This window comes from Mustelus asterias, chromosome 5, assembly GCF_964213995.1.
Source record: "Mustelus asterias chromosome 5, sMusAst1.hap1.1, whole genome shotgun sequence".
Taxonomy (NCBI): domain Eukaryota; kingdom Metazoa; phylum Chordata; class Chondrichthyes; order Carcharhiniformes; family Triakidae; genus Mustelus; species Mustelus asterias.
The window spans coordinates 12,978,727-13,006,643 of record NC_135805.1 but is presented as its reverse complement, the minus strand read 5'-3'; the positions used below and the strand labels follow the sequence as shown (position 1 = coordinate 13,006,643).

Genomic DNA, 27,917 nt, shown 5'->3' with positions numbered 1-27,917 from the left:
TTGATTTTGATTTGATTTGATTTGATTTATTATTGTCACATGTATTGGGATACAGTAAAAAGTATTGTTTCTTGCGCGCTTTACAGCCAAAACATACCGTTCATAGAGAAGGAAATGAGTGAGTGCAGAATGTAGTGTTACAGTCATAGCCAGGGTGTAGAGAAAAATCAACTTAGGTCCATTCAAAAGTCTGATGGCAGCAGGGAAGAAACTGTTCTTGTGTCGGTTGGTACGTGACCTCAGACTTTCATATCTTTTTCTTGATGGAAGAAGGTGGAAGAGAGAATGTCCGGGGTGCGTGGGGTCCTTGATTATGCTGGCTGCTTTGCTGAGGCAGCGGGAAGTGTAGACAGAGTCAATGGATGGGAGGCTGGTTTGCGTGATGGACTGGGCTACATTCATGACTCTATGTAGTTTCTTGTCTGTTACAATCTTGGCACAAATAATCCTCACTACAACGAAGATTGCATTTGCCAAAAGTAAGTTAGAATCAATGCTATTTGTTGTGTTGATAAAATGTGATGGGTCTCAGTGTAAATGCCCAGTTTTCCTGTTATGTTCTGTTAGTTTATCTTGTTGGTTGATCTATACTGAGTGACCCAGTGGTTCCCGCTGCATCTTTTCTTTGTGTCAAGGTTTGGAAGTCACGAAATCTGCTCTGAAACTCATGGTTCTGAGATATGGTGACTCGTCAGGAAGGATCAGTTTGGAGAGTTTCATCAACTGCTTCCTCCGTTTGGAATTTGCAATCGGTAAGTGGTTCTCCATCATCAGCATGCAGAGGAGGCCATTCAGCCCGCTGTGCCTGTACTGGTTCCTCTTCGAGTACTTATCCCACTGACTAATGAATCTGCTTTCACCACCCTTTTAGTTAGTGATTCCTAATCTTAATAACTGACTGACTAAACATCTCTCCCCTACCTTGCTGTCACTTATTTTATATCTGATTCCCAACTCTCCTGCCACTGAAATCAGCTTTCTAACTGCTCTATAGAAACCCCTCAATTTTGACCATCTCTATTAAATCTCTCCTGAACTATTTCTACTCTATGGTGAACAATCCCATCATCTCCAGCCCCTCCACATAAAAAGTCCCTCATCCCCAGTAGATTCTAGGAAATCTCTTCCATCCCGTATCCAAGACCTATCCTCCAAGGCTAAACTAAATAAATCACCAAGCCAGTCCCAGCGGGAATATTAGGCTCAGTTCTGGGAGCTACACTTTAGGGATGACATACATCTGATGGGCCAAATGGCCTTCTTTTGTGCAGTACTATCCTATGACTCTCTGCCCTGTCTCATTTCCTCTTGACCACCATCAGTCATGGGATGTCGGATGTATTGTGAGGGCTAGGATTGATTAGGAGCGGGCCGAATGGTTTGGGGGTAGGATGGGTTGGGGGTGTACAGTCAGGGAGGGGTTAGAATGGGTTTGGGGAATGGGTGATCATTGGTGAGCCGGGGATAGTTTGGGGTTAGAGGGGTGGTGGGTGAGGGAGTCCTGTGAGGGTTTTGGAGGTTAGGTTTAAGGTTACCCAGGATTTCAAACTGATTCTAACATGGAATTTAATGCAGCAAAGCGTGAGGTGAGTTATTTTGGTAGGAGGGATAAGGAGGCAGTTAATTCCTTGGAAATAAGAAGTGAAATCAAGTGGAGGATTAATAGACTTGGAAATACGGATGCACAAATCTCTGGAAGCTGATAAGGTCACATTGTAAATTAGAGGAATTGAATCCAAAAGGGAGACGATGGTCTTTTTATAAATCATTGGTTTGACCACTCTTGCAGTGCTGAGTACAGTTCCAGCCTCCATACAATACTCTGAGTACTGAAATGTCAGAGAAAGCATTGAAAATATTTAACAGGTAGCAATCAGAATTTACAGGATGAAGCCTTTGAGAAAGACTGCAGGATAAGATGTATTTCACTGTAAAAAGGACCAGATAGAGATGTCAATTATAAACGGTTCACTAGGGTGGACATTGGGAATTTTCTCTTGTGGGTGAGTCCAAAACAAAGGAACATTAATATCAGATAGCCATTAATACATCAAATAAAGAATTACGGTCAGAATGTGGAACACAGTGGTTGAAATAGATAGCATTGATATCTTTAAGGAGAATTTGATATGTACATCATAGAATCCCTCCACTGCAGAAAGAGACCCATCGCGCCTGCACTGACAACAATCCCAGCCAGGCCCTTTCCCCATAACCCCACATATTTACCCTGCTAATCCCCCTGACACCAAGGGGCAATTTTTAACCTGGCCAATCTACCTAACCCTTACATCTTTGGACTGTGGGAGGAAACCGGAGCACCCAGAGGAAATCCACTCAGACACAGGGAGAACGTGTAAACTCCACACAGACCGAGTCCCTGGCGTAGTGAGGCAGCAGTGCGAACCACTATGCCACCGTGCACAGTAGCATCATGAGGGAGGAGGGAGGGAGAATTATGAGTGAATTTGATTTGATTTATTTGATTTGATTTATTGTCACATGTATTAGCATACAGTGAAAAGTATTGTTTCTTGCGCACTATACAGACAAAGCATACCGTTCATAGAGAAGGAAAGGAGAGAGTGCAAATTGTAGTGTTACAGTCATAGCTAGGGTGTAGAGAAAGATCAACTTAGTGCGAGGTAGGTCCATTCAAAAGTCTGACAGCAGCAGGGAAGAAGCTGTTCTTGAGTCGGTTGGTACGTGACCCCAGACTTTTGTATCTTTTTCCCGATGGAAGAAGGTGGAAGAGAGAATGTCCGGGGTGTGTGGGGTCTTTAATTATGCTGGCTGCTTTGTTGAGGCAGCGGGAAATGTAGACAGAGTCAATGGATGGGAGGTTGGTTTGAGTAATGGACAGGGCTCCATTCATGACCCTTTGTAGTTTCTTGCTGTCTTGGGCAGAGCAGGAGCCATACCAAGCTGTGATACAACCAGAAAGAATGCTTTCTATGGTACATCTGTAAAAGTTGGTGAGAGTCGTAGCTGACATGCCAAATTTCCTTAGTCTTCTGAGAAAGTAGAAGCTTTGGTGGGCTTTCTTAACTATAGTGTCGGCATGGGGGGGGGGGACCAGGACAGGTTGTTGGTGATCTGGACACCTAAAAACTTGAAGCTCTCGACCATTTCCACTTCATCCCCATTGATGTAGACAGGGGCATGTTCTCCTTTACGCTTCCTGAAGTCGGTGACAATCTCCTTCATTTTGCTGACATTGAGGGAGAGATTATTGTTGCTGCACCAGTTCACCAGATTCTCAATCTCATTCCTGTACTCTGTCTCGTCATTGTTTGAGATCCGACCCATTATGGTGGTGTCATCAGCAAACTTGAAAATCGAATTGGAGGGGAATTTGGCCACACAATCATCGGTGTATAAGGAGTATAGTAGGGAGCTGAGAACACAGCCTTGTGGGGCACCGGTGTTGAGGATGATTGTGGAGGAGGTGTTGTTGCCTATCCTTACTGATTGTGGTCTGTGAGTTATGAAGTTCAGGATCCAGTCGCAGAGGGAAAGCTGATCCAAGATGGAAGGTGAAGAAGAGGTAATTAAATTAGGAGCTGGATCATGTGGAGGGTGAATACTGGAATAGAGCAGTCGGCCTCTGTTTCTGACCTGGAATCTCTGTCACTTGTATCATTCCTCAGCTGACTAATTCCCCCATGTTCTTGCGGTCTTGGGCAGAGCAGGAGCCATACCAAGCTGTGATCCCTTTCTCCTCATAGATTTATCAGAAGTTCTGCTGGTGGTTTGATTTCGTGTGAACCAGAGATTATTTTTATTTACATAGCAGTGCAGCCTTTTAAATCTCTAATGATTGAATTTCACATTTTTAAGTCTTTTATCTTGACATTGCTTGGTAACCACTGTTGTTTAACAATGGGGCGGCACAGTGGTTATCACTGCTACCTCACAGATCCAGGGACCCGGGTTCCATTCCCTGCTTGGGTCACTGTCTGTGTGAAGTTTGCACATTCTCCCCGTATCTGCGTGGGTTTCCTCTGGGTGCTCCGGTTTCCTCCCACAGTCCAAAGATGTGCGGGTTAGGTGCATTGGCCATGCTAAAATTGTCCCTTAGTGTCCTGGGATGCATGGGTTGGAAGGATTGGTGGGGTGAATGTGTGGGGTTATGAGGATAGGGCCCGGGTGGGATTGTTGTCGGTGCAGACTCGATGGGCCAAATGGCCTCCTTTTGCACTGTAGGGATTGTATGATTTCTGGTAGGGTTTCTAACTATGCATTCTGCCTTTTAGGTGTATGGAATATTTTAATATCCTATGAAGTTTTCAATGCTTCTCACTTTGACTTTAGGTTGAGTCTGATTTATTGTGCTCAGTTCAGGCTTTCATCCCTTCCAAGTTTCCCTTGCCTAAATTTAAACCTGAGTTTGAGACTGTCCCTTTGGTCTCTCTCAAACCTGATCACAAACTCAGTCACAATATGGAGACTGCACACTGCCTTATGGTCATAGCAACATTGACCATCAGATTGTCAACTCATTCGGGTTTTAGAATGCTCGTCCTTCAAATCTCTCCACATCTCATCCTTCCTACGTCTACAATCTCCTCCAAAATCATAGAATCACACAGTGCAGAAGAGGCCCTTCAGCCCATCGAGTCTGCAGTGACACATGAGAAACACCTGACCTCCCACCTAATCCCATTTACCAGCACTTGGCCCATAGCCCTGAATATTATGGGTCCCAAGTGCTCATCCAGGTACTTTTAAAGGATGTGAGGCATCCCACCTCCCCCACCCTCCCAGGCTGAGATCCACTGAGATATCTACGCTCCTCCAATTCTGGCCTCTTGTGCATCTCCAATTTTAATCATTTCACTATTGGTAACCACACCTTCAGCTGCCTTAGCCCGAAGAAATACCAGCAGGAGTGGACCATTCGTCCCCCGGAGCCTGCTCTGCCATTCAGTAAGATCATGCCTGATCTGATTGTGACCTCAACTCCACTTTTACAGTCACTAACTTTTACAGATGCACCATAGAATGCACTCTTTCTGGTTGTATCACAGCTTGGTCTGGCTCCTGCTTTGCCCAAGACTGCAAGGAACTACAAAAGGTTGTGAATGTAGCCCAATCCATCACGCAAACCAGCCTCCCATCCATTGACTCTGTCTACACTTCTCACTGCCTCGGAAAAGCAGCCAGCATAATCAAGGACTCCACGGACATTCTCTCTTCCACCTTCTTCCTTTGGGAAAAAGATACAAAAGGCTGAGGACATGTGCCAAACCGACTCAAGAACAGCTTCTTCCCTGCTGCTGTCAGACTTTTGAATGGACCTACCTCGCATTAAGTTGATCTTTCTCTACACCCCAGCTATGACTGTAACACTATATTCTGCACTCTCTCCCTTCCTTCTCTATGAACAGTATGTTTTGTCTGTATTGCGCACAAGAAACAATACTTTTCACTGTATACTAATACATGTGACAATAATAAATCAATCAATCAATCACTTTCCTGCTTGTCTCCCACTCTTGTTAACCAGAACTCTGTCGAACACAACCTTGAATATATTCAATACCCTGTCTCCCCCACACTTCCCCCATGTCTCTCAAATTCTCATTCACCAACCACCTTTTAAGGCTGGTGTTTTTCCATGTTTCCTTCTAAATGCCGCAATCCCATATCTTGGCCTTTCTCTCCCACACCTTCCAGGGTTTCCCTTGTGCCAGCGACAGTAGGCCTAAGCGCATCTATCGAGCCTGACTTTATTTTAGGGTGTGATTCTGACACCTCCGTCAATCCCAAACGCTTTTCTCTGTAATCATTTCTGTCTCATTTTACAGAGAAGTACGCCGAGTTAAGCAAAGGTGGACCTGGAATTTATCTGTCTGCAGCTGAGGTAAGGAATCCCTACCGAGGTAAACAATTCCATAAACTGGTCCAAGTCATGGATCATTTCACCTGGAGTTGAAGGGTTGAAATTCCAGAGAGTGGATTTTCCCGGATTTCCCAGGAGACAGGGATAGCCCTCAGGGCAAGGATTCAACCAGATATATGGGTTGAAGGCAGGAATTCCCAGGCTGGGATTGGGAAGGTTTTAAAAGTTTGAAGGTGGGGCCTGTTAGTCCAAATTGATTTGAGGTGAGGTAGATTTATTGGAAGCAGTATTGCTCTCACTGCAATGCCAGAAAACACAACAAACAACAAAGAACAAAGAAAATTACAGCACAGGAACAGGCCCTTCAGCCCTCCAAGCCTGCACCAACCATGCTGCCCGACTTGACTAAAACCCCTACCCTTCCGGGGACCATATCCCTCTATTCCCATCCTATTCATGTATTTGTCAAGACGTCCCTTAAAAGTCACTATCGCATCCACTTCCACTACCTCCCCCGGCAACGAGTTCCAGGCACCCACTGCTCTCTGTGTAAAAAATCTGCCTCGTACATCTCCTTTAAACCTTGCCCCTCGCACCTTAAACCTATGCCCCCTAGTAATTGACTCTTTCACCCTGGGAAAAAGCTTCTGACTATCCACTCTGTCCATGCCTCTCATCATCTTGTAGACTTCTATCAGGTCGCCCCTCAACCTCTGTCGTTCCAGTGAGAACAAACCAAGTTTCTCCATCCTCTCCTCATAGCTAATGCCCTCCATACCAGGCAACATCCTGGTAAATCTTTTCTGTACCCTCTCCAAAGCCTCCACATCCTTCTGGTAGTGTGGCGACCAGAATTGAACACTATATTCCAAGTGCGGCCTAACTAATGTTCTATAAAGCTGCAACATGATTTGCCAATTTTTAAACTCAATACCCCGGCCGATGAAGCATGCCGTATGCCTTCTTGACTACCTTCTCCACCTGCGTTGCCACTTTCAGTGACCTGTGTACCTGTACACCCAGATCCCTTTGCCTATCAATACTCTTAAGGGTTCTGCCATTTACTGTATATTTCCTATCTGTATTAGACCTTTCAAAATGCATTACCTCACATTTGTCTGGATTAAACTCCATCTGCCATCTCTCCGCCCGAGTCTCCAACTGATCTATATCCTGCTGTATCCTCTGATGGTCCTCAACGCTATCCGCAAATCCACCAACCTTTGTGTCGTTCGCAAACTTACTAATCTATCCAGTTACATTTTCCTCCAAATCATTTATATAGAACATAGAACATAGAACATTACAGCACAGAACAGGCCCCTCGGCCCACGATGTTGTGCCGACCTTCATCTGAAACCAAGATCAAGCTATCCCACTCCCTACCATCCTGGTGTGCTCCATGTGCCTATCCAATAACCGCTTAAATGTTCCTAAAGTGTCTGACTCCACTATCACTGCAGGCAGTCCATTCCACACCCCAACCACTCTCTGCGTGAAGAACCTACCTCTGATATCCTTCCTATATCTCCCACCATGAACCCTATAGTTATGCCCCCTTGTAATAGCTCCATCCACCCGAGGAAACAGTCTTTGAACGTTCACTCGATCTATCCCCTTCATCATTTTATAAACCTCTATTAAGTCTCCCCTCAATCTCCTCCGCTCCAGAGAGAACAGCCCCAGCTCCCTCAACCTTTCCTCATAAGACCGACACTCCAAACCAGGCAGCATCCTGGTAAATCTCCTCTGCACTCTTTCCAGCGCTTCCACATCCTTCTTATAGTGAGGTGACCAGAACTGCACACAATATTCCAAATGCGGTCTCACCAAGGTCCTGTACAGTTGCAGCATAACCCCACGGCTCTTAAACTCCAACCCCCTATGCCTTCTTCACAGCTCTATCCACTTGAGTGGCAACCTTTAGAGATCTGTGGATATGGACCCCAAGATCTCTCTGTTCCTCCACAGTCTTCAGAACCCTACCTTTGACCCTGTAATCCACATTTAAATTCGTCCTACTAAAATGAATCACCTCACATTTATCGGGGTTAAACTCCATTTGCCATTTTTCAGCCCAGCTTTGCATCCTATCTATGTCTCTTTGCAGCCTACAACAGCCCTCCACCTCATCCACTACTCCACCAATCTTGGTGTCATCAGCAAATTTACTGATCCACCCTTCAGCCCCCTCCTCTATATATATTACAAACAGCAAAGGTCCCAGCACTGATCCCTGAGGAACGCCACTTGTCACAGCCCTCCATTCAGAAACACAAGGTGGCAATGGGATCACAATTCCGCAGAGCTCAGAACCGCCAGTCTCAATGGTTAGCACTGCTGCCTCACAGTGCCAGGGACCCGGGTTCAATTCCCGGCTTGTCTCTGTGAGGAGTTTGCACATTCTCCCCATGTCAGCGTGAGTTTCCTCCGGGTGCTCTGGTTTCCTGCCAGAGTCTGAAAGATGTGCTAGTTAGCTGTACTGACCTGAACAGGCGCTGGAGTGTGGTGACTAGGGGAATTTCACAGTAACTTCAATGACTCATCAGTCACAAGTAAGCCTTACTTGTGACTGACGAATAAACTTTAATGAGAGGAGGTTTGTATGGAGTGTGATTACCAACATAGCAGCTGGGCCGAATGGACCTTCCTAAAGCTGTAAATACTTTGCAATTTGATGTCACACCATTTCTATCTGGACACTCATTCCCACTGTCTCATCAGCTGGGCATTTTGAACCGGACTGCATCTTACACACTGGGATCCTGATCACCACCCTCACTGCTCACACTGAATAAAAACAGCTGGAAGATGATAATGTTCAGCCTCATTTCTCTGCCAATTAATTGGTTGAAAGCTCAGGGGTACTGGTTTAATAGAAGACTATCCAAGTCTGACTGATTACATTCCACGGATGAACTTCCCTGACTCCCAGCAGTATTTGAATCTATGGGATATGGGAAAGTACAATCTGTTCCTCCCTATCTCTAGGTTTTTGGAACCTATTATGAAAAATGGCCAGTTTAATCATCCCCGGAGTGGGGACATGATGTGAGAGACACATTCGATTCACATCAGCAAATTGGTGAAAGGCGGGGAGGCCTCCAGGTCACTGACTGGGCAGTATTCACCCCCCAGAGCAGGTATGCGATAGTGACTGCCGAATACCTCCCCTTCCCACAGCTTTTACAAAGGCCTCAATCACTGAGTTACAAACTTCCCATTCTCCTCTGGTTGAAAGCTGATTAAGCCCAAGCTAATTATGTAAATACCCCCCAGCGTCTTTCTGACTCTGAACATGCAAACTCCACACAGACAGTGACATAAGCCGGGAATCGAACCCGGGTCCCTGGCGCTGTGAGGCAGTAGTGCCAACCACTGTGCCACCGTGCCGTCCACCATGTCCTGGTCTACAGATCCATCATCTTGTTTTGTCGGTGTGTTTTTTATTCATTCATGGGACATGGGTGTCACTGGCTAGACCAGCATTTATTGACCATCCTAATTACCCTTGAGAAGGTGGTGGTGAGCTGCCTTTTTGAACCACTGCAGTCCCTCAGGTGTAGGTACACCTGCAGTGCTGTTAGGGAGGGAATTCCAGGATTTTGACCCAGCGACAGTGAAGGAACAGCAAAAAATTCCAAGTCAGGATGGTGAGTGGCTTGGAGGAGAACCTCCCCAGGTGGGGTGTTCCTGGTATCTGCTGCTCGTATCCTTCTCTGTGGCAGTGATCGTGGATTTGAAAGGTGAATAGACTAGACTAGACTAGATTAGAATAGAATAGAATCCGTACAGTGCAGAAAGAGGCCATCCGGCCCATCGAGTCTGCACCGACTCTCCGAAAGAGCATCACACCCTAGCCGTCCCCTCCACCTTATGCCCATAGCCATGCGCATTTACCATGGCCAATCCACTTAACCCGCGCATCTTTATGGCACTATGGGAGCAAACTAGAACACCCGGAGGAAACCCACGCAGCCACGGGGAGAATGTGCAAACTCCACATAGACAGTCACCCAAGGCCGAAATTGAACCCGGGTCCCTGGCGCTGTGAGGCACAAGCGCTAACCACTGTGCCACCGTGCCGCCCTGGTGTTGAGGTGCTACCTCAGGAGTTTTGCTAAAGTACATCTTGTAGCTGGCACACACTGCTGCTACTGTGAGTCGATGGTGGAGGGAATGGATGTTTAAGGTGTTGGATGGGGTGCCAATCAAGTGGGCTGCTTTGACTTGGATGGTGTTGGTGCTGCACTCATCCAGGCAAGTGGGCAGTATTCCAGCAAACTCCTGACTTGCGCCTGGATGGGTTGGGCCAGGAGGTTACAGATTATGGTCGAGTACAATTCTGCTGCTGTTGGTGGCCCCACAGCACTTCATGGACGCCCAGTCTTGAGTTGCTAGATCTGTTGGAAGTCTGTCCCATGTAGCACGGCGATGGAGCCACACAATATGAGGGAGGTTATTCTCATTGTGAAGGCGGGACTTGGTCTCCACAGGGACTGTGCGATGGTCACTCTTACCGATACTGTCGTGGACAGATGCATCTGCGGCCGGCGGGTTGCTGAGGATGAGGTCAAGTATGTTTTTCCCCTCTTGTTGCTTCCCTCACCACCTGCCACAGTCTCAGTCTCGCAGCAATGTCATTTAGGACCCAGCCCGCTTGCTCTGTGGTGGCACTACTCAGCCACTCTTGGTGATGGACATTGAAGTCCCACCCAGAGTACATTATGCGCCCTTACTACCCTCAGTGCTTCTTCCAAACTCACAGTTTTCACAGTAAATTTCACAGTGAATTTCACAGTAAATTCACTGCAGTTTCAATGTAAGCCTAACTTGGGACTAATAAATAAACTTTAAATGGTGTTCAACATGGAGGAGTAGTGATTCATCAGCCGAAGGAGGACGGTACGTGGTAATCACCAGGAGTTTTCCTTGCCCATATTTGACCTGATGCCATGAGACTTCATGGGGTCCAGAGTCGATTTTCAGGACTCCCAGGGCAACTCCCTCCCAGCTGCACATCACTGTGCTGCCACTTCTGCCCGACCGGTGGGACAGGACATATCCAGGGATGGTAATGGTGATCTCTGGGAATTTATCTATAAGATATGAATCCGTGAGAATGACTATGTCAGGATGTAGCTTGATTAGTCTGTGAGACAGCTCTCCCAATTTGCACAGATGTTAGGAAGGATGAGTTTGCAGGGCTGACAGGGCGAAGTTTGCCATGTCGATTCCGGTACTGAGCTCAGTGCCGGGTATCTGTCGGGTTTCAATCATCTTAGATTCGGTAGCAGTTTTATACAACTGGGTAGTTATTGGGCCATTGCTTTAAAAAATCAGCCAGATGACTGTGGGTCAGGAAACACCTGTGGACCAGACCCACAGACCAGGAAGGAAGGATATTTCCAAAAAGCGCTCTGAATGGGTTTTTATAATGATCAACAAAGATTCTGTGCTCACCATGAGAACATCCATTTAAATTCCAGCACAATTCATTAAGATTATATTCCTCCAACTGCTGCGATTTGATTTACAGAATATCCCCAAAGCATTAACCTGCATCTCCGTATTACAACTCCACTATTAATAACATTGTGCCAACACATCCCAACATGTGTATTGTGCGATCAACCCCAGGCTGAAAGCTCGTACCACTCTGAATTATAAGTCAAGCAACGTGTCATATAGCTACATTATAATCCACGACAGAACTCCCAGCATTGACAATGTCCTGCTGTATAATCTATTATCCATCTCCCAGCATTGACAATGTCCTGCTGTATAATCTATTCTCAATCTCCCAGTATTGACAATGTCCTGTGTATAATCTATTATCCATTACCCAGTATTGACAATCTCCTGCTGTATAATCTATTATCCATCTCCCAGCATTGACAATGTCCTGCTGTATAATCTATTCTCAATCTCCCAGTATTGACAATGTCCTGCTGTATAATCTATTATCCATTACCCAGTATTGACAATGGCCTGCTGTATAATCTATTATCCATTACCCAGTATTGACAATGTCCTGCTGTATAATCTATTGTCCATCTCCCAGTATTGACAATGTCCTGCTGTATAATCTATTCTCAATCTCCCAGTATTGACAATGTCCTGTGTATAATCTATTATCCATTACCCAGTATTGACAATGTCCTGCTGTATAATCTATTATCCATTACCCAGTATTGACAATGTCCTGCTGTATAATCTATTATCCATTACCCAGTATTGACAATGTCCTGCTGTATAATCTATTCTCCATTACCCAGTATTGACAATGTCCTGCTGTATACTCTATTATCCATTACCCAGTATTGACAATGTCCTGCTGTATAATCTATTATCCATTACCCAGTATTGACAATCTCCTGCTGTATAATCTATTGTCCATCTCCCAGCATTGACAATGTCCTGCTGTATAATCTATTCTCAATCTCCCAGCATTGACAATGTCCTGCTGTATAATCTATTCTCAATCTCCCAGTATTGACAATGTCCTGCTGTATAATCTATTATCCATCTCCCAGTATTGACAATGTCCTGCTGTATAATCTATTCTCAATCTCCCAGTATTTACAATGTCCTGCTGTATAATCTATTATCCATTACCCAGTATTGACAATGTCCTGCTGTATAATCTATTCTCCATTACCCAGTATTGACAGTCTCCTGCTGTATAATCTATTATCCATCTCCCAGTATTGACAATGTCCTGCTGTATAATCTATTGTCCATCTCCCAGCATTGACAATGTCCTGCTGTATAATCTATTATCCATTACCCAGTATTGATAATGTCCTGCTGTATAATCTATTATCCATCTCCAGTATTGACAATGTCCTGCTGTATAATCTATTATCCATCTCCCAGCATTGACAATGTCCTGCTGTATAATCTATTATCCATCTCCAGTATTGACAATGTCCTGCTGTATAATCTATTATCCATCTCCAGTATTGACAATGTCCTGCTGTATAATCTATTATCCATCTCCAGTATTGACAATGTCCTGCTGTATAATCTATTATCCATCTCCAGTATTGACAATGTCCTGCTGTATAATCTATTATCCATCTCCAGTATTGACAATGTCCTGCTGTATAATCTATTATCCATCTCCAGTATTGACAATGTCCTGTGTATAATCTATTATCCATTACCCAGTATTGACAGTCTCCTGCTGTATAATCTATTATCCATCTCCCAGTATTGACAATGTCCTGCTGTATAATCTATTATCCATCTCCCAGTATTGACAATGTCCTGCTGTATAATCTATTATCCATCTCCCAGTATTGACAATGTCCTGCTGTATAATCTATTATCCATTACCCAGTATTGACAATGTCCTGCTGTATAATCTATTATCCATTACCCAGTATTGACAATCTCCTGCTGTATAATCTATTATCCATTACCCAGTATTGACAGTGTCCTGCTGTATAATCTATTCTCCATTACCCAGTATTGACAATCTCCTGCTGTATAATCTATTATCCATTACCCAGTATTGACAGTCTCCTGCTGTATAATCTATTATCCATCTCCCAGTATTGACAATGTCCTGCTGTATAATCTATTATCCATTACCCAGTATTGACAATGTCCTGCTGTATAATCTATTATCCATTACCCAGTATTGACAATGTCCTGCTGTATAATCTATTATCCATTACCCAGTATTGACAATGTCCTGCTGTATAATCTATTATCCATTACCCAGTATTGACAATCTCCTGCTGTATAATCTATTATCCATTACCCAGTATTGACAGTCTCCTGCTGTATAATCTATTATCCATCTCCCAGTATTGACAATGTCCTGCTGTATAATCTATTATCCATCTCCCAGTATTGACAATCTCCTGCTGTATAATCTATTATCCATTACCCAGTATTGACAATGTCCTGCTGTATAATCTATTATCCATTACCCAGTATTGACAATGTCCTGCTGTATAATCTATTATCCATTACCCAGTATTGACAATCTCCTGCTGTATAATCTATTATCCATTACCCAGTATTGACAATGTCCTGCTGTATAATCTATTATCCATTACCCAGTATTGACAATGTCCTGCTGTATAATCTATTATCCATTACACAGCATTGACAATCTCCTGCTGTATAATCTATTATCCATTACCCAGTATTGACAGTGTCCTGCTGTATAATCTATTATCCATTACCCAGTATTGACAGTGTCCTGCTGTATAATCTATTATCCATTACCCAGTATTGACAATGTCCTGCTGTATAATCTATTATCCATTACCCAGTATTGACAATGTCCTGTGTATAATCTATTATCCATTACCCAGTATTGACAATCTCCTGCTGTATAATCTATTATCCATTACCCAGTATTGACAGTGTCCTGCTGTATAATCTATTATCCATTACCCAGTATTGACAGTGTCCTGCTGTATAATCTATTATCCATTACCCAGTATTGACAATGTCCTGTGTATAATCTATTATCCATTACCCAGTATTGACAGTGTCCTGCTGTATAATCTATTATCCATTACCCAGTATTGACAATGTCCTGCTGTATAATCTATTATCCATTACCCAGTATTGACAATCTCCTGCTGTATAATCTATTATCCATTACCCAGTATTGACAATGTCCTGTGTATAATCTATTATCCATTACCCAGTATTGACAATCTCCTGCTGTATAATCTATTATCCATTACCCAGTATTGACAATGTCCTGTGTATAATCTATTATCCATTACCCAGTATTGACAATCTCCTGCTGTATAATCTATTATCCATCTCCCAGTATTGACAATGTCCTGCTGTATAATCTATTATCCATTACCCAGTATTGACAATGTCCTGCTGTATAATCTATTATCCATCTCCCAGTATTGACAATGTCCTGTGTATAATCTATTCTCAATCTCCCAGTATTGACAATGTCCTGTGTATAATCTATTATCCATTACCCAGTATTGACAATGTCCTGCTGTATAATCTATTCTCAATCTCCCAGTATTGACAATGTCCTGTGTATAATCTATTATCCATTACCCAGTATTGACAATGTCCTGCTGTATAATCTATTATCCATTACCCAGTATTGACAATGTCCTGCTGTATAATCTATTATCCATTACCCAGTATTGACAATGTCCTGCTGTATAATCTATTGTCCATCTCCCAGTATTGACAATGTCCTGCTGTATAATCTATTCTCAATCTCCCAGTATTGACAATGTCCTGTGTATAATCTATTATCCATTACCCAGTATTGACAATGTCCTGCTGTATAATCTATTATCCATTACCCAGTATTGACAATGTCCTGCTGTATAATCTATTATCCATCTCCAGTATTGACAATGTCCTGCTGTATAATCTATTATCCATTACCCAGTATTGATAATGTCCTGCTGTATAATCTATTCTCCATTACCCAGTATTGATAATGTCCTGCTGTATAATCTATTATCCATTACCCAGTATTGATAATGTCCTGCTGTATAATCTATTATCCATTACCCAGTATTGACAATGTCTTGCTGTATAATCTATTATCCATTACCCAGTATTGACAATGTCCTGCTGTATAATCTATTATCCATTACCCAGTATTGACAATGTCCTGCTGTATAATCTATTATCCATTACCCAGTATTGATAATGTCCTGTGTATAATCTATTATCCATTACCCAGTATTGACAATGTCCTGCTGTATAATCTATTATCCATCTCCCAGTATTGACAATGTCCTGCTGTATAATCTATTATCCATTACCCAGTATTGACAATGTCCTGCTGTATAATCTATTATCCATTACCCCGTATTGACAATGTCCTGCTGTATAATCTATTATCCATTACCCAGTATTGATAATGTCCTGTGTATAATCTATTATCCATTACCCAGTATTGACAATGTCCTGCTGTATAATCTATTCTCCATTACCCAGTATTGATAATGTCCTGCTGTATAATCTATTATCCATTACCCAGTATTGATAATGTCCTGCTGTATAATCTATTATCCATTACCCAGTATTGACAATGTCCTGCTGTATAATCTATTATCCATTACCCAGTATTGACAAAGTCCTGCTGTATAATCTATTATCCATTACCCAGTATTGACAATCTCCTGCTGTATAATCTATTATCCATTACCCAGTATTGACAATGTCCTGCTGTATAATCGATTGTCCATCTCCCAGTATTGACAATGTCCTGCTGTATAATCTATTATCCATTACCCAGTATTGACAATGTCCTGCTGTATAATCTATTATCCATCTCCCAGTATTGACAATGTCCTGTTGTATAATCTATTATCCATTACCCAGTATTGACAGTGTCCTGCTGTATAATCTATTATCCATTACCCAGTATTGACAATGTCCTGCTGTATAATCTATTATCCATTACCCAGTATTGACAATGTCCTGTGTATAATCTGTTCTCCATCTCCCAGTATTGACAATCTCCTGCTGTATAATCTATTTTCCATCTCCCAGCATTGACAATGTCCTGCTATATAATCTAGTCTCAATCTCCCAGTATTGACAATGTCCTGTGTATAATCTATTATCCATTACCCAGTATTGACAATGGCCTGCTGTATAATCTATTATCCATTACCCAGTATTGACAATGTCCTGCTGTATAATCTATTGTCCATCTCCCAGTATTGACAATGTCCTGCTGTATAATCTATTCTCAATCTCCCAGTGTTGACAATGTCCTGTGTATAATCTATTATCCATTACCCAGTATTGACAATGTCCTGCTGTATAATCTATTATCCATTACCCAGTATTGACAATGTCCTGCTGTATAATCTATTATCCATCTCCAGTATTGACAATGTCCTGCTGTATAATCTATTATCCATTACCCAGTATTGATAATGTCCTGCTGTATAATCTATTCTCCATTACCCAGTATTGATAATGTCCTGCTGTATAATCTATTATCCATTACCCAGTATTGATAATGTCCTGCTGTATAATCTATTATCCATTACCCAGTATTGACAATGTCCTGCTGTATAATCTATTATCCATTACCCAGTATTGACAATGTCCTGCTGTATAATCTATTATCCATTACCCAGTATTGACAATGTCCTGCTGTATAATCTATTATCCATTACCCAGTATTGACAATGTCCTGCTGTATAATCTATTATCCATTACCCAGTATTGACAATGTCCTGCTGTATAATCTATTATCCATTACCCAGTATTGATAATGTCCTGTGTATAATCTATTATCCATTACCCAGTATTGACAATGTCCTGCTGTATAATCTATTATCCATTACCCAGTATTGACAATGTCCTGCTGTATAATCTATTATCCATTACCCAGTATTGATAATGTCCTGTGTATAATCTATTATCCATTACCCAGTATTGACAATGTCCTGCTGTATAATCTATTCTCCATTACCCAGTATTGATAATGTCCTGCTGTATAATCTATTATCCATTACCCAGTATTGATAATGTCCTGCTGTATAATCTATTATCCATTACCCAGTATTGATAATGTCCTGCTGTATAATCTATTATCCATTACCCAGTATTGACAATGTCCTGCTGTATAATCTATTATCCATTACCCAGTATTGACAATGTCCTGCTGTATAATCTATTATCCATTACCCAGTATTGACAATGTCCTGCTGTATAATCTATTATCCATTACCCAGTATTGACAATGTCCTGCTGTATAATCTATTATCCATTACCCAGTATTGATAATGTCCTGTGTATAATCTATTATCCATTACCCAGTATTGACAATGTCCTGCTGTATAATCTATTATCCATCTCCCAGTATTGACAATGTCCTGCTATATAATCTATTATCCATTACCCAGTATTGACAATGTCCTGCTGTATAATCTATTATCCATTACCCAGTATTGACAATGTCCTGCTGTATAATCTATTATCCATTACCCAGTATTGACAATGTCCTGCTGTATAATCTATTATCCATTACCCAGTATTGATAATGTCCTGTGTATAATCTATTATCCATTACCCAGTATTGACAATGTCCTGCTGTATAATCTATTCTCCATTACCCAGTATTGATAATGTCCTGCTGTATAATCTATTATCCATTACCCAGTATTGATAATGTCCTGCTGTATAATCTATTATCCATTACCCAGTATTGACAATGTCCTGCTGTATAATCTATTATCCATTACCCAGTATTGACAAAGTCCTGCTGTATAATCTATTATCCATTACCCAGTATTGACAATCTCCTGCTGTATAATCTATTATCCATTACCCAGTATTGACAATGTCCTGCTGTATAATCTATTGTCCATCTCCCAGTATTGACAATGTCCTGCTGTATAATCTATTATCCATCTCCCAGTATTGACAATGTCCTGCTGTATAATCTATTATCCATTACCCAGTATTGACAATGTCCTGCTGTATAATCTATTGTCCATCTCCCAGTATTGACAATGTCCTGCTGTATAATCTATTATCCATCTCCCAGTATTGACAATGTCCTGCTGTATAATCTATTATCCATTACCCAGTATTGACAATGTCCTGCTGTATAATCTATTATCCATCTCCCAGTATTGACAATGTCCTGCTGTATAATCTATTATCCATTACCCAGTATTGACAGTGTCCTGCTGTATAATCTATTATCCATTACCCAGTATTGACAATGTCCTGCTGTATAATCTATTATCCATTACCCAGTATTGACAATGTCCTGCTGTATAATCTATTATCCATTACCCAGCATTGACAATGTCCTGCTGTATAATCTATTGTCCATCTCCCAGTATTGACAATGTCCTGTGTATAATCTATTATCCATTACCCAGTATTGATAATGTCCTGCTGTATAATCTATTATCCATTACCCAGTATTGACAATGTCCTGCTGTATAATCTATTATCCATTACCCAGTATTGACAATGTCCTGTGTATAATCTATTATCCATTACCCAGTATTGACAATGTCCTGTGTATAATCTATTATCCATTACCCAGTATTGACAATGTCCTGCTGTATAATCTATTATCCATCTCCCAGTATTGACAATGTCCTGCTGTATAATCTATTATCCATTACCCAGTATTGACAATGTCCTGCTGTATAATCTATTATCCATTACCCAGCATTGACAATGTCCTGCTGTATAATCTATTATACATTTCCAGTATTGACAATGTCCTGCTGTATAATCTATTATACATTTCCAGTATTGACAATGTCCTGCTGTATAATCTATTATCCATCTCCCAGTATTGACAATGTCCTGCTGTATAATCTATTATCCATTTCCCAGTATTGACAATGTCCTGTGTATAATCTATTCTCCATTACCCAGTATTGACAATGTCCTGCTGTATAATCTATTATCCATTACCCAGTATTGACAATGTCCTGCTGTATAATCTATTATCCATCTCCCAGTATTGACAATGTCCTGCTGTATAATCTATTATCCATTACCCAGTATTGACAGTGTCCTGCTGTATAATCTATTATCCATCTCCCAGTATTGACAATGTCCTGCTGTATAATCTATTATCCATTACCCAGCATTGACAATCTCCTGCTGTATAATCTATGATCCATCTCCCAGTATTGACAATCTCCTGCTGTATAATCTATTATCCATCTCCCAGCATTGACAATGTCCTGCTGTATAATCTATTCTCCATTTCCAGTATTGACAATGTCCTGCTGTATAATCTATTATCCATTACCCAGCATTGACAATGTCCTGCTGTTTGTCCTTGATAGGTATGTCCCTGTCAGGCAGGGAGGAAATGGCCGAGTGAGGGAACCATGGTTCACAAAAGAAGTGGAATGTCTTGCAAAAAGGAAGAGGGAAGCTTATGTAGGGATGAGGAAACAAGGTTCAGATGGCTCGATTGAGGGTTACAAGTTAGCAAGGAATGAGTTGAAAAAGAGGCTTAGGAGAGCTAGGAGGGGGCATGAGAAGTCCTTGGCGGGTCGGATCAAGGAAAACCCCAAGGCTTTTTACTCTTATGTGAGGAATAAAAGAATGACCAGGGAGAGGTTAGGGCCGGTCAAGGACAGTAGTGGGAACTTGTGTATGGAGTCAGTAGAGATAGGAGAGGTGATGAATGAATACTTTTCTTCAGTGTTCACCAAGGAGAGGGGCCATGTTTTTGAGGAAGAGAAGGTGTTACAGGCTAATAGGCTGGAGGAAGTAGATGTTCGGAGGGAGGACGTACTAGCAGTTTTGAATAAACTGAAGGTCGATAAGTCCCCTGGACCTGATGAAATATATCCTAGGATTCTTTGGGAGGCAAGGGATGAGATTGCAGAGCCTTTGGCTTTGATCTTTGGGTCCTCACTGTCCATGGGGATGGTGTCAGAGGACTGGAGAGTGGCAAATGTTGTTCCTCTGTTTAAGAAAGGGAATAGAAATGACCCTGGTAATTATAGGCCGGTTAGTCTTACTTCGGTGGTTGGTAAGTTGATGGAAAATGTTCTTAGGGATGGGATTTACGACCATTTAGAAAGAACATAGAACATAGAACATTACAGCGCAGAACAGGCCCTTCGGCCCACGATGTTGCACCGACCAGTTAAAAAAAAAACTGTGACCCTCCAACCTAAACCAATTTCTTTTCGTCCATGAACCTATCTACGGATCTCTTAAACGCCCCCAAACTAGGCGCATTTACTACTGATGCTGGCAGGGCATTCCAATCCCTCACCACCCTCTGGGTAAAGAACCTACCCCTGACATCGGTTCTATAACTACCCCCCCTCAATTTAAAGCCATGCCCCCTCGTGCTGGATTTCTCCATCAGAGGAAAAAGGCTATCACTATCCACCCTATCTAAACCTCTAATCATCTTATATGTTTCAATAAGATCCCCTCTTAGCCGCCGCCTTTCCAGCGAAAACAATCCCAAATCCCTCAGCCTCTCCTCATAGGATCTCCCCTCCATACCAGGCAACATCCTGGTAAACCTCCTCTGCACCCTCTCCAAAGCCTCCACATCCTTCCTGTAATGTGGGGACCAGAACTGCACACAGTACTCCAAGTGCGGCCGCACCAGAGTTGTGTACAGTTGCAACATAACGCTACGACTCCTAAATTCAATCCCCCTACCAAGATGCGGATTAATCCGGGATAGTCAGCACGGATTCGTGAAGGGCAAGTCGTGCCTCACAAATTTGATAGAATTTTTTGAGGAGGTAATTAAGTGTGTTGATGAAGATAGGGCAGATATCATATACATGTATTTTAGTAAGGCGGTTGATAAGGTCCCCCATGGTCGGCTTATGATTAAAGTAAGGAGGTGTGGGATAGAGGGAAAGTTGGCCAATTGGATAGGTAACTGGCTATCTGATCGAAGACAGAGGGTGGTGGTGGATGGAAAATTTTCGGACTGGAGGCAGGTTGCTAGCGGAGTGCCACGGGGATCAGTGCTTGGTCCTCTGCTATTTGTGATTTTTATTCATGACTTAGAGGAGGGGGCTGAAGGGTGGATCAGTAAATTTGCTGATGACACCAAGATTGGTGGAGTAGTGGATGAGGTGGAGGGCTGTTGTAGTCTGCAAAGAGACATAGATAGGATGCAAAGCTGGGCTGAAAAATGGCAGATGGAGTTTAACCCTGATAAATGTGAGGTGATTCATTTTGGTAGGACTAATTTAAATGTAGATTACAGGGTCAAAGGTAGGGTTCTGAAGACTGTTGGGGAACAGAGAGATCTTGGGGTCCATATCCACAGATCTCTAAAGGTTGCCACTCAAGTGGATAGAGCTGTGAAGAAGGCCTATAGTGTATTAGCTTTTATTAACAGGGGGTTGGAGTTTAAGAGCCGTGGGGTTATGCTGCAACTGTACAGGACCTTGGTGAGACCACATTTGGAATATTGTGTGCAGTTCTGGTCACCTCACTATAAGAAGGATGTGGAAGCGCTGGAAAGAGTGCAGAGGAGATTTACCAGGATGCTGCCTGGTTTGGAGGGTAGGTCTTATGAGGTAAGGTTGAGGGAGCTAGGGCTGTTCTCTCTGGAGCGGAGGTGGTTGAGGGGAGACTTAATAGAGGTTTATAAAATGATGAAGGGGATAGATAGAGTGAACGTTCAAAGACTATTTCCTCGGGTGGATGGAGCTATTACAAGGGGGCATAACTATAGGGTTCGTGGTGGGAGATATAGGAAGGATATCAGAGGTAGGTTCTTCACGCAGAGAGTGGTTGGGGTGTGGAATGGACGGCCTGCAGTGATAGTGGAGTCAGACACTTTAGGAACATTTAAGCGGTTATTGGATAGGCACATGGAGCACACCAGGATGATAGGGAGTGGGATAGCTTGATCTTGGTTTCAGATAAAGCTCGGCACAACATCGTGGACCGAAGGGCCTGTTCTGTGCTGTACTGTTCTATGTTCTATGTTCTATAATCGATTGTCCATCTCCCAGTATTGACAATGGCCCGCACTATAATCCATGACGGTTGAACTTGGTTTATATCCCGTGAGTTAAAACTGCTTGCTGCTCAATGTGCCTAATCCAGTTGTGGTGTTTTAGCTACCTTCTCCTTTGGTTGATCGATTTTTAGCGACTACTTAGTTTTTAAGTTATTTTACAGATGTCGATCTCTGAGTGCTAAATTGAAACGGAACCATCTAAAAGTTCTTAATTTCTCCTCCACAGTGGATGCTGGTCACTACTTACTTTTAAAAGAACCTTGCTGTTCCGAGGCTGTTCTGGAGATTATCAGAGCGGAAGGCAGTTTGAAGGATGATTGGGTTTGATTTCAGTGTCAGAATGATGATGTTAATCGTGGCTGGCGTTTTGGTTTGAAGATATATGAAAGGAATTCATGGGGCTTAACCTGTCGCCCCATCAATGTATTGGAAGGAAAGGTGATTTCCGCTTTGAAGCTTCATCGCTTGGATGTATCATCACTGCAAAAACACAGAAGACAGAACACTCGAATCAGTTACCAAGAGATTGGCACTGACACAATTTCAGTTTGGTATCATAAACTCCTGGAATCTCAGTGGCCCTTAGCACTGCATTTTTGGTAGTCATTGGCTTCATGGATAAATAGAACCCCTACAGTACAGAAGAAGGCCATTCAGCCCATCAAGTCTGTACCGATCACAGTCCCACCGAGGCCCTATTCCCATAACCGCACACAATTACCTTGTTAAGCCCCCTGACACTAAGGGGCAATTTTAGCATGGCCAATCAACCTAACCCACACATCTTTGGACTGTGGGAGGAAACCGGAGCACCCGGAGGAAACCCACGCAGGCACGGGGAAAATGTGCAGACGCCCCACAGACAGTGACCCGAGCCGGGAATCGAATCTGGGTCCCCAGCGCTGTGAGGCGGCAGTGCTAACCACTGTGTCACAAACCGAGGCCTATGCCGCTGGTTTGATCATTTTGTATTGGTAATTTTCTGTGACATTTTATTCAGAGAGACACAATAACCCAGGCTGTAATGCTGTTGATGGTGAAACAATTGGGTAAAGGGCCAATAGGAACATTTCATTTTTTTAAAAAAAAGCTCACAAAAAAAAGATAAATTCTTCAGAAAAGCTTTCACAAGATGAAATCTATAGAATTTCCAAAATCTAGTTCAATCATAGTGACTGTAAAGTGGACTTACCGAGGCAACCATAGAACATAGAACAGTACAGCACAGGGACAGGCCCTTCGGCCCACCATGTTGTGCCGAACATGACGCCAAATTAAACTAATCCCTTCTGCCTGCCTTTGGTCCATATCCCTCTATTCCTTGCATATGTGTTTATCTAAAAGCCCCTTAAACACCCCTATCGTATCTGCCTCCACTACCAACTCTGGCAGCACATTCCAGACACCTACCACTCTAAAAAACCTGCCCTTCAGATCTCCTTTGAACTTTCCCCCTCTCATTTTAAGTGCATGCCCCCTAGTATTAGACATTTCAACTCTGGGGAAAACAGTCTGGCCGTCATCCCTATCTATGCCTCTCAATTTTATAGACTTCGATCAGGTCTCCCCTCAGCCTCCGCCACTCCAGAGAAAACAACCCTAAGTTTCTCCAGCCTCTCCCTACAGCTCATACCCTCTAATCCAGACAGCGCCCTGGTAAACCTCTTCTGCATCCTCACCAGAGCCTCCACATCCTTCCTGTAATGTGGCAACCAGAATTGAACGCAATATTCCAAAGTGCGGCCTAACCTAAGTTTTATAAAACTGCAACATGACATCTTGACTCTTGAACTCAATGCCCCAGCCAATAAAGGCAAGCATGTCATACACCTTCTTTACCATCCTATGTGGCCACTTTCAGGGAGCTGTGGACTTAAACCCCAAGAGCCCTCTGTACATCAATGCTTATAATTATATTAATGTATAATAAAGTATCCATTACTTGCTCTTAACATTTGATCTCCCAAAGTGCAGCACCTCATACTTGCCAGGATTAAACTCCATCAGCCATTTCTCCGCCCATATCTGCAACTGATCTACATCCCGCTGTGTCCTTTGACAACCTTATACACTATCCACAGCTCCACCTATCTTTGTGTTGTCTGCAAACTTACTAACCAACCCATCTACATTTTCATCCAAGTCAAGAACAGTGTGTGACACACTGTGCCACTCAGTCCCAGAGGGGGAAAGGACAGTGTGTGACCCACTGTACACCCAGTCCCAGAGGGGGAAAGGACAGTGTGTGACCCCACTGTACACCCAGTCCCAGAGGGGAAAGGACAGTGTGTGACCCATTGTAACACCCAGTCCCAGAGGGGAAAGGACAGTGTGTGACCCACTGTACACCCAGTCCCAGAGGGGGAAAGGACAGTGTGTGACCCACTGTACACCCAGTCCCAGAGGGGGAAAGGACAGTGTGTGACCCATTGTAACACCCAGTCCCAGAGGGGAAAGGACAGTGTGTGACCCACTGTACACCCAGTCCCAGAGGGGGAAAGGACAGTGTGTGACCCACTGTACACCCAGTCCCAGACGGGGAAAGGACAGTGTGTGACCCATTGTACACCCAGTCCCAGAGGGGGAAAGGACAGTGTGTGACCCACTGTACCCCAGTCCCAGAGGGGGAAAGGACAGTGTGTGACCCACTGTACACCCAGTCCCAGAGGGGGAAAGGACAGTGTGTGACCCACTGTACACCCAGTCCCAGAGGGGGAAAGGACAGTGTGTGACCCATTGTACACCCAGTCCCAGAGGGGGAAAGGACAGTATGTGACACACTGTGCCACTCAGTCCCAGAAGGGAAAGGACAGTGTGTGACCCACTGTACACCCAGTCCCAGAGGGGGAAAGGACAGTGTGTGACCCACTGTACACCCAGTCCCAGAGGGGGAAAGGACAGTATGTGACACACTGTGCCACTCAGTCCCAGAAGGGAAAGGACAGTGTGTGACCCACTGTACACCCAGTCCCAGAGGGGGGAAGGACAGTGTGTGACCCATTGTACACCCAGTCCCAGAGGGGGAAAGGACAGTGTGTGACCCATTGTAACACCCAGTCCCAGAGGGGAAAGGACAGTGTGTGACCCACTGTACACCCAGTCCCAGAGGGGGAAAGGACAGTGTGTGACCCACTGTACACCCAGTCCCAGAGGGGGAAAGGACAGTATGTGACACACTGTGCCACTCAGTCCCAGAAGGGAAAGGACAGTGTGTGACCCACTGTACACCCAGTCCCAGAGGGGGGAAGGACAGTGTGTGACCCACTGTACACCCAGTCCCAGAGGGGGAAAGGACAGTGTGTGACCCATTGTAACACCCAGTCCCAGAGGGGAAAGGACAGTGTGTGACCCACTGTACACCCAGTCCCAGAGGGGGAAAGGACAGTGTGTGACCCACTGTACACCCAGTCCCAGAGGGGGAAAGGACAGTGTGTGACCCACTGTACACCCAGTCCCAGAGGGGGAAAGGACAGTGTGTGACCCACTGTACACCCAGTCCCAGAGGGGGAAAGGACAGTGTGTGACCCACTGTACACCCAGTCCCAGACGGGGAAAGGACAGTGTGTGACCCACTGTACACCCAGTCCCAGAGGGGAAAGGACAGTGTGTGACCCACTGTACACCCAGTCCCAGAGGGGGAAAGGACAGTGTGTGACCCACTGTACACCCAGTCCCAGAGGGGGAAAGGACAGTGTGTGACCTATTGTAACACCCAGTCCCAGACGGGGAAAGGACAGTGTGTGACCCACTGTACCACCCAGTCCCAGAGGGGAATGGGCCAGGGGTCAAAATATTTTTTGAGGGCTCCTTATTGTTTTCAAGCATTCCTTCTTCATTCTTATTAACTCAACCCATTCAGAAAGTATCATTATCTTCTGTATTGGTGTTGAATTGTTTTTAGAGTTTCCTTCTTTACATCCGCTTTGGGAGTTCCCATCACTGGTGACCCAAGAGCCAGACTAAGTACTTGCTCATGTCTGCTTCCTTCCTGCAGCAGGTTGCTAATCAGCTTTAGTGGCCCCACTCTGATCAAGCATGTCTGACCAGGAGACTCTGTCCCTCTCACTGGCCGCCATTGACATACTTGAAGGATTTACGAGTTGAGAATCAACCAGTTTGGCCACATTATGAACGCACCTTCCATTGCCCTCAAGTCCTGGAGTCGGCTTTGAACCCAGAGCTCCTGGTTGAGAGGCTGGGATGCTACCTGCTGTGCCACAGAGCTGCCCTGGTTATAAGGGTCAGGTGGTACAGATCCCAAAGTCTGTGGGTGGGTTTTTCTGGACCCCTGATGGTAGAAGTGGCCTGCCATTGGCCATCAGGGGGATTTTCCAGCCCTGCTAAATGTTTGTGGGTATTTTCTTGGCTTGCCTGTCCTGCCGCTGGGGAACCCGCCATGGAGCAAGTTGCCTTCAGCGGGACTGGAAGATCCCACCGGCAGGAAGGGCTGGAAAATCCGGCCCAGTGTGTATATTATTAAATCTTTTCATTGAAATCTGCTGAAACCTTCACCCACGCCTTCATGAATTCCAGAAGTGACTATTCCAATCACTCCAGTCTGGTCTCCCACACTCCCTACCCTACTTAACCTTTAGATCATCTGAAACTCTGCAGTCTGTGTCCTAACTCACAGCAATGGGGCGTTCCCCTCTCACCCCTGCTCTCACTGACCGATACTGGCAAAGTCCCACGAAGTGCAGGCTAGGTGGATTGGCCGTGGCAAATGCGTTAGGGCCTTGGGTAAGATGCTCTGTCAGAGAATCGGTGCAGACTCGATGGGCCAAATGGCCTCCTTCTGGGCTGTAGGGATTCCATGAATGGTTTTATTTTTAAATTCTCATCTACATTTTCACATCGCTCCAGCGCCTCACTCTGCTAATTAATTCTGCCTCCTATCGAACAATACACTCCAATCCATTGGATGGGTTCTGGAATGCAAACTGCTACAATGAGAATAAGTGGAGAACTCTCCCCCCCCCCCCCCCCCCCCCCCCCCATTTGGCACGGAGCTACATGGGTTTTGTTGGACTGAGATGTTCGAAGGAGGCTAGCTTTGTTCAGGCGCAGCCAGTCCAAAAGAGATGAAATGTTGCTTCTCCAGAAAACTGTGCGCCAACGGTACTTATTATGCCAGGGGCACCAAAGTGGAATAATTAGCCAAAGATCTCCCTTGGTACTCTTTATCGATCTGCTTCCTATTGCTTCAGAGTGATGTGATAAACTCTATACTGCTGCATTATGCACACACCAGATGTATCTGCCAATTTGTTACAATTTGAGATCACAAGTAAAGTGCCTGCGATTTGTTATGTGTTACATTGCGATTATTCCCTTTTTGAAATGGGCTGACGCTTTCAAACTCCGTGTAGAGGCCCACGCCATTCTCTGTTTTGTGCCGCGGAAACACATTCCGGAACATTCAGTCAGGTTATTGGGTGGAGCGGTGGGTAAGTATATTCCGGCACTAATTGTTCCCGGAATTTAACGTCGGGTGGTTCCAAACCCAAATGTCCAACAAACTGTGAGACGGCATGGCGCCAGTGTCCTGACATCATGGGGCACTATATTGAGGTCAGTGGGGGTGTGGCAGTTACA

General features: G+C 44.0%; 1 protein-coding gene across 1 annotated transcript in view; it reads left to right on the top strand.

Moving 5' to 3' along the window:
* Positions 1-24,506, top strand: part of LOC144493370 (calpain-14-like) — a 153,873-nt gene extending 129,367 nt beyond the window's left edge. Inside the window, exons 21-23 of the mRNA XM_078212192.1 lie at positions 636-752; positions 5,811-5,866; positions 22,549-24,506. Coding sequence (XP_078068318.1) covers positions 636-752; positions 5,811-5,866; positions 22,549-22,575 — 200 coding nt within the window. The 3' untranslated portion in view covers positions 22,576-24,506. The remainder of the gene's footprint in view (positions 1-635; positions 753-5,810; positions 5,867-22,548) is intronic.
* Positions 24,507-27,917: the final 3,411 nt, after the last annotated feature.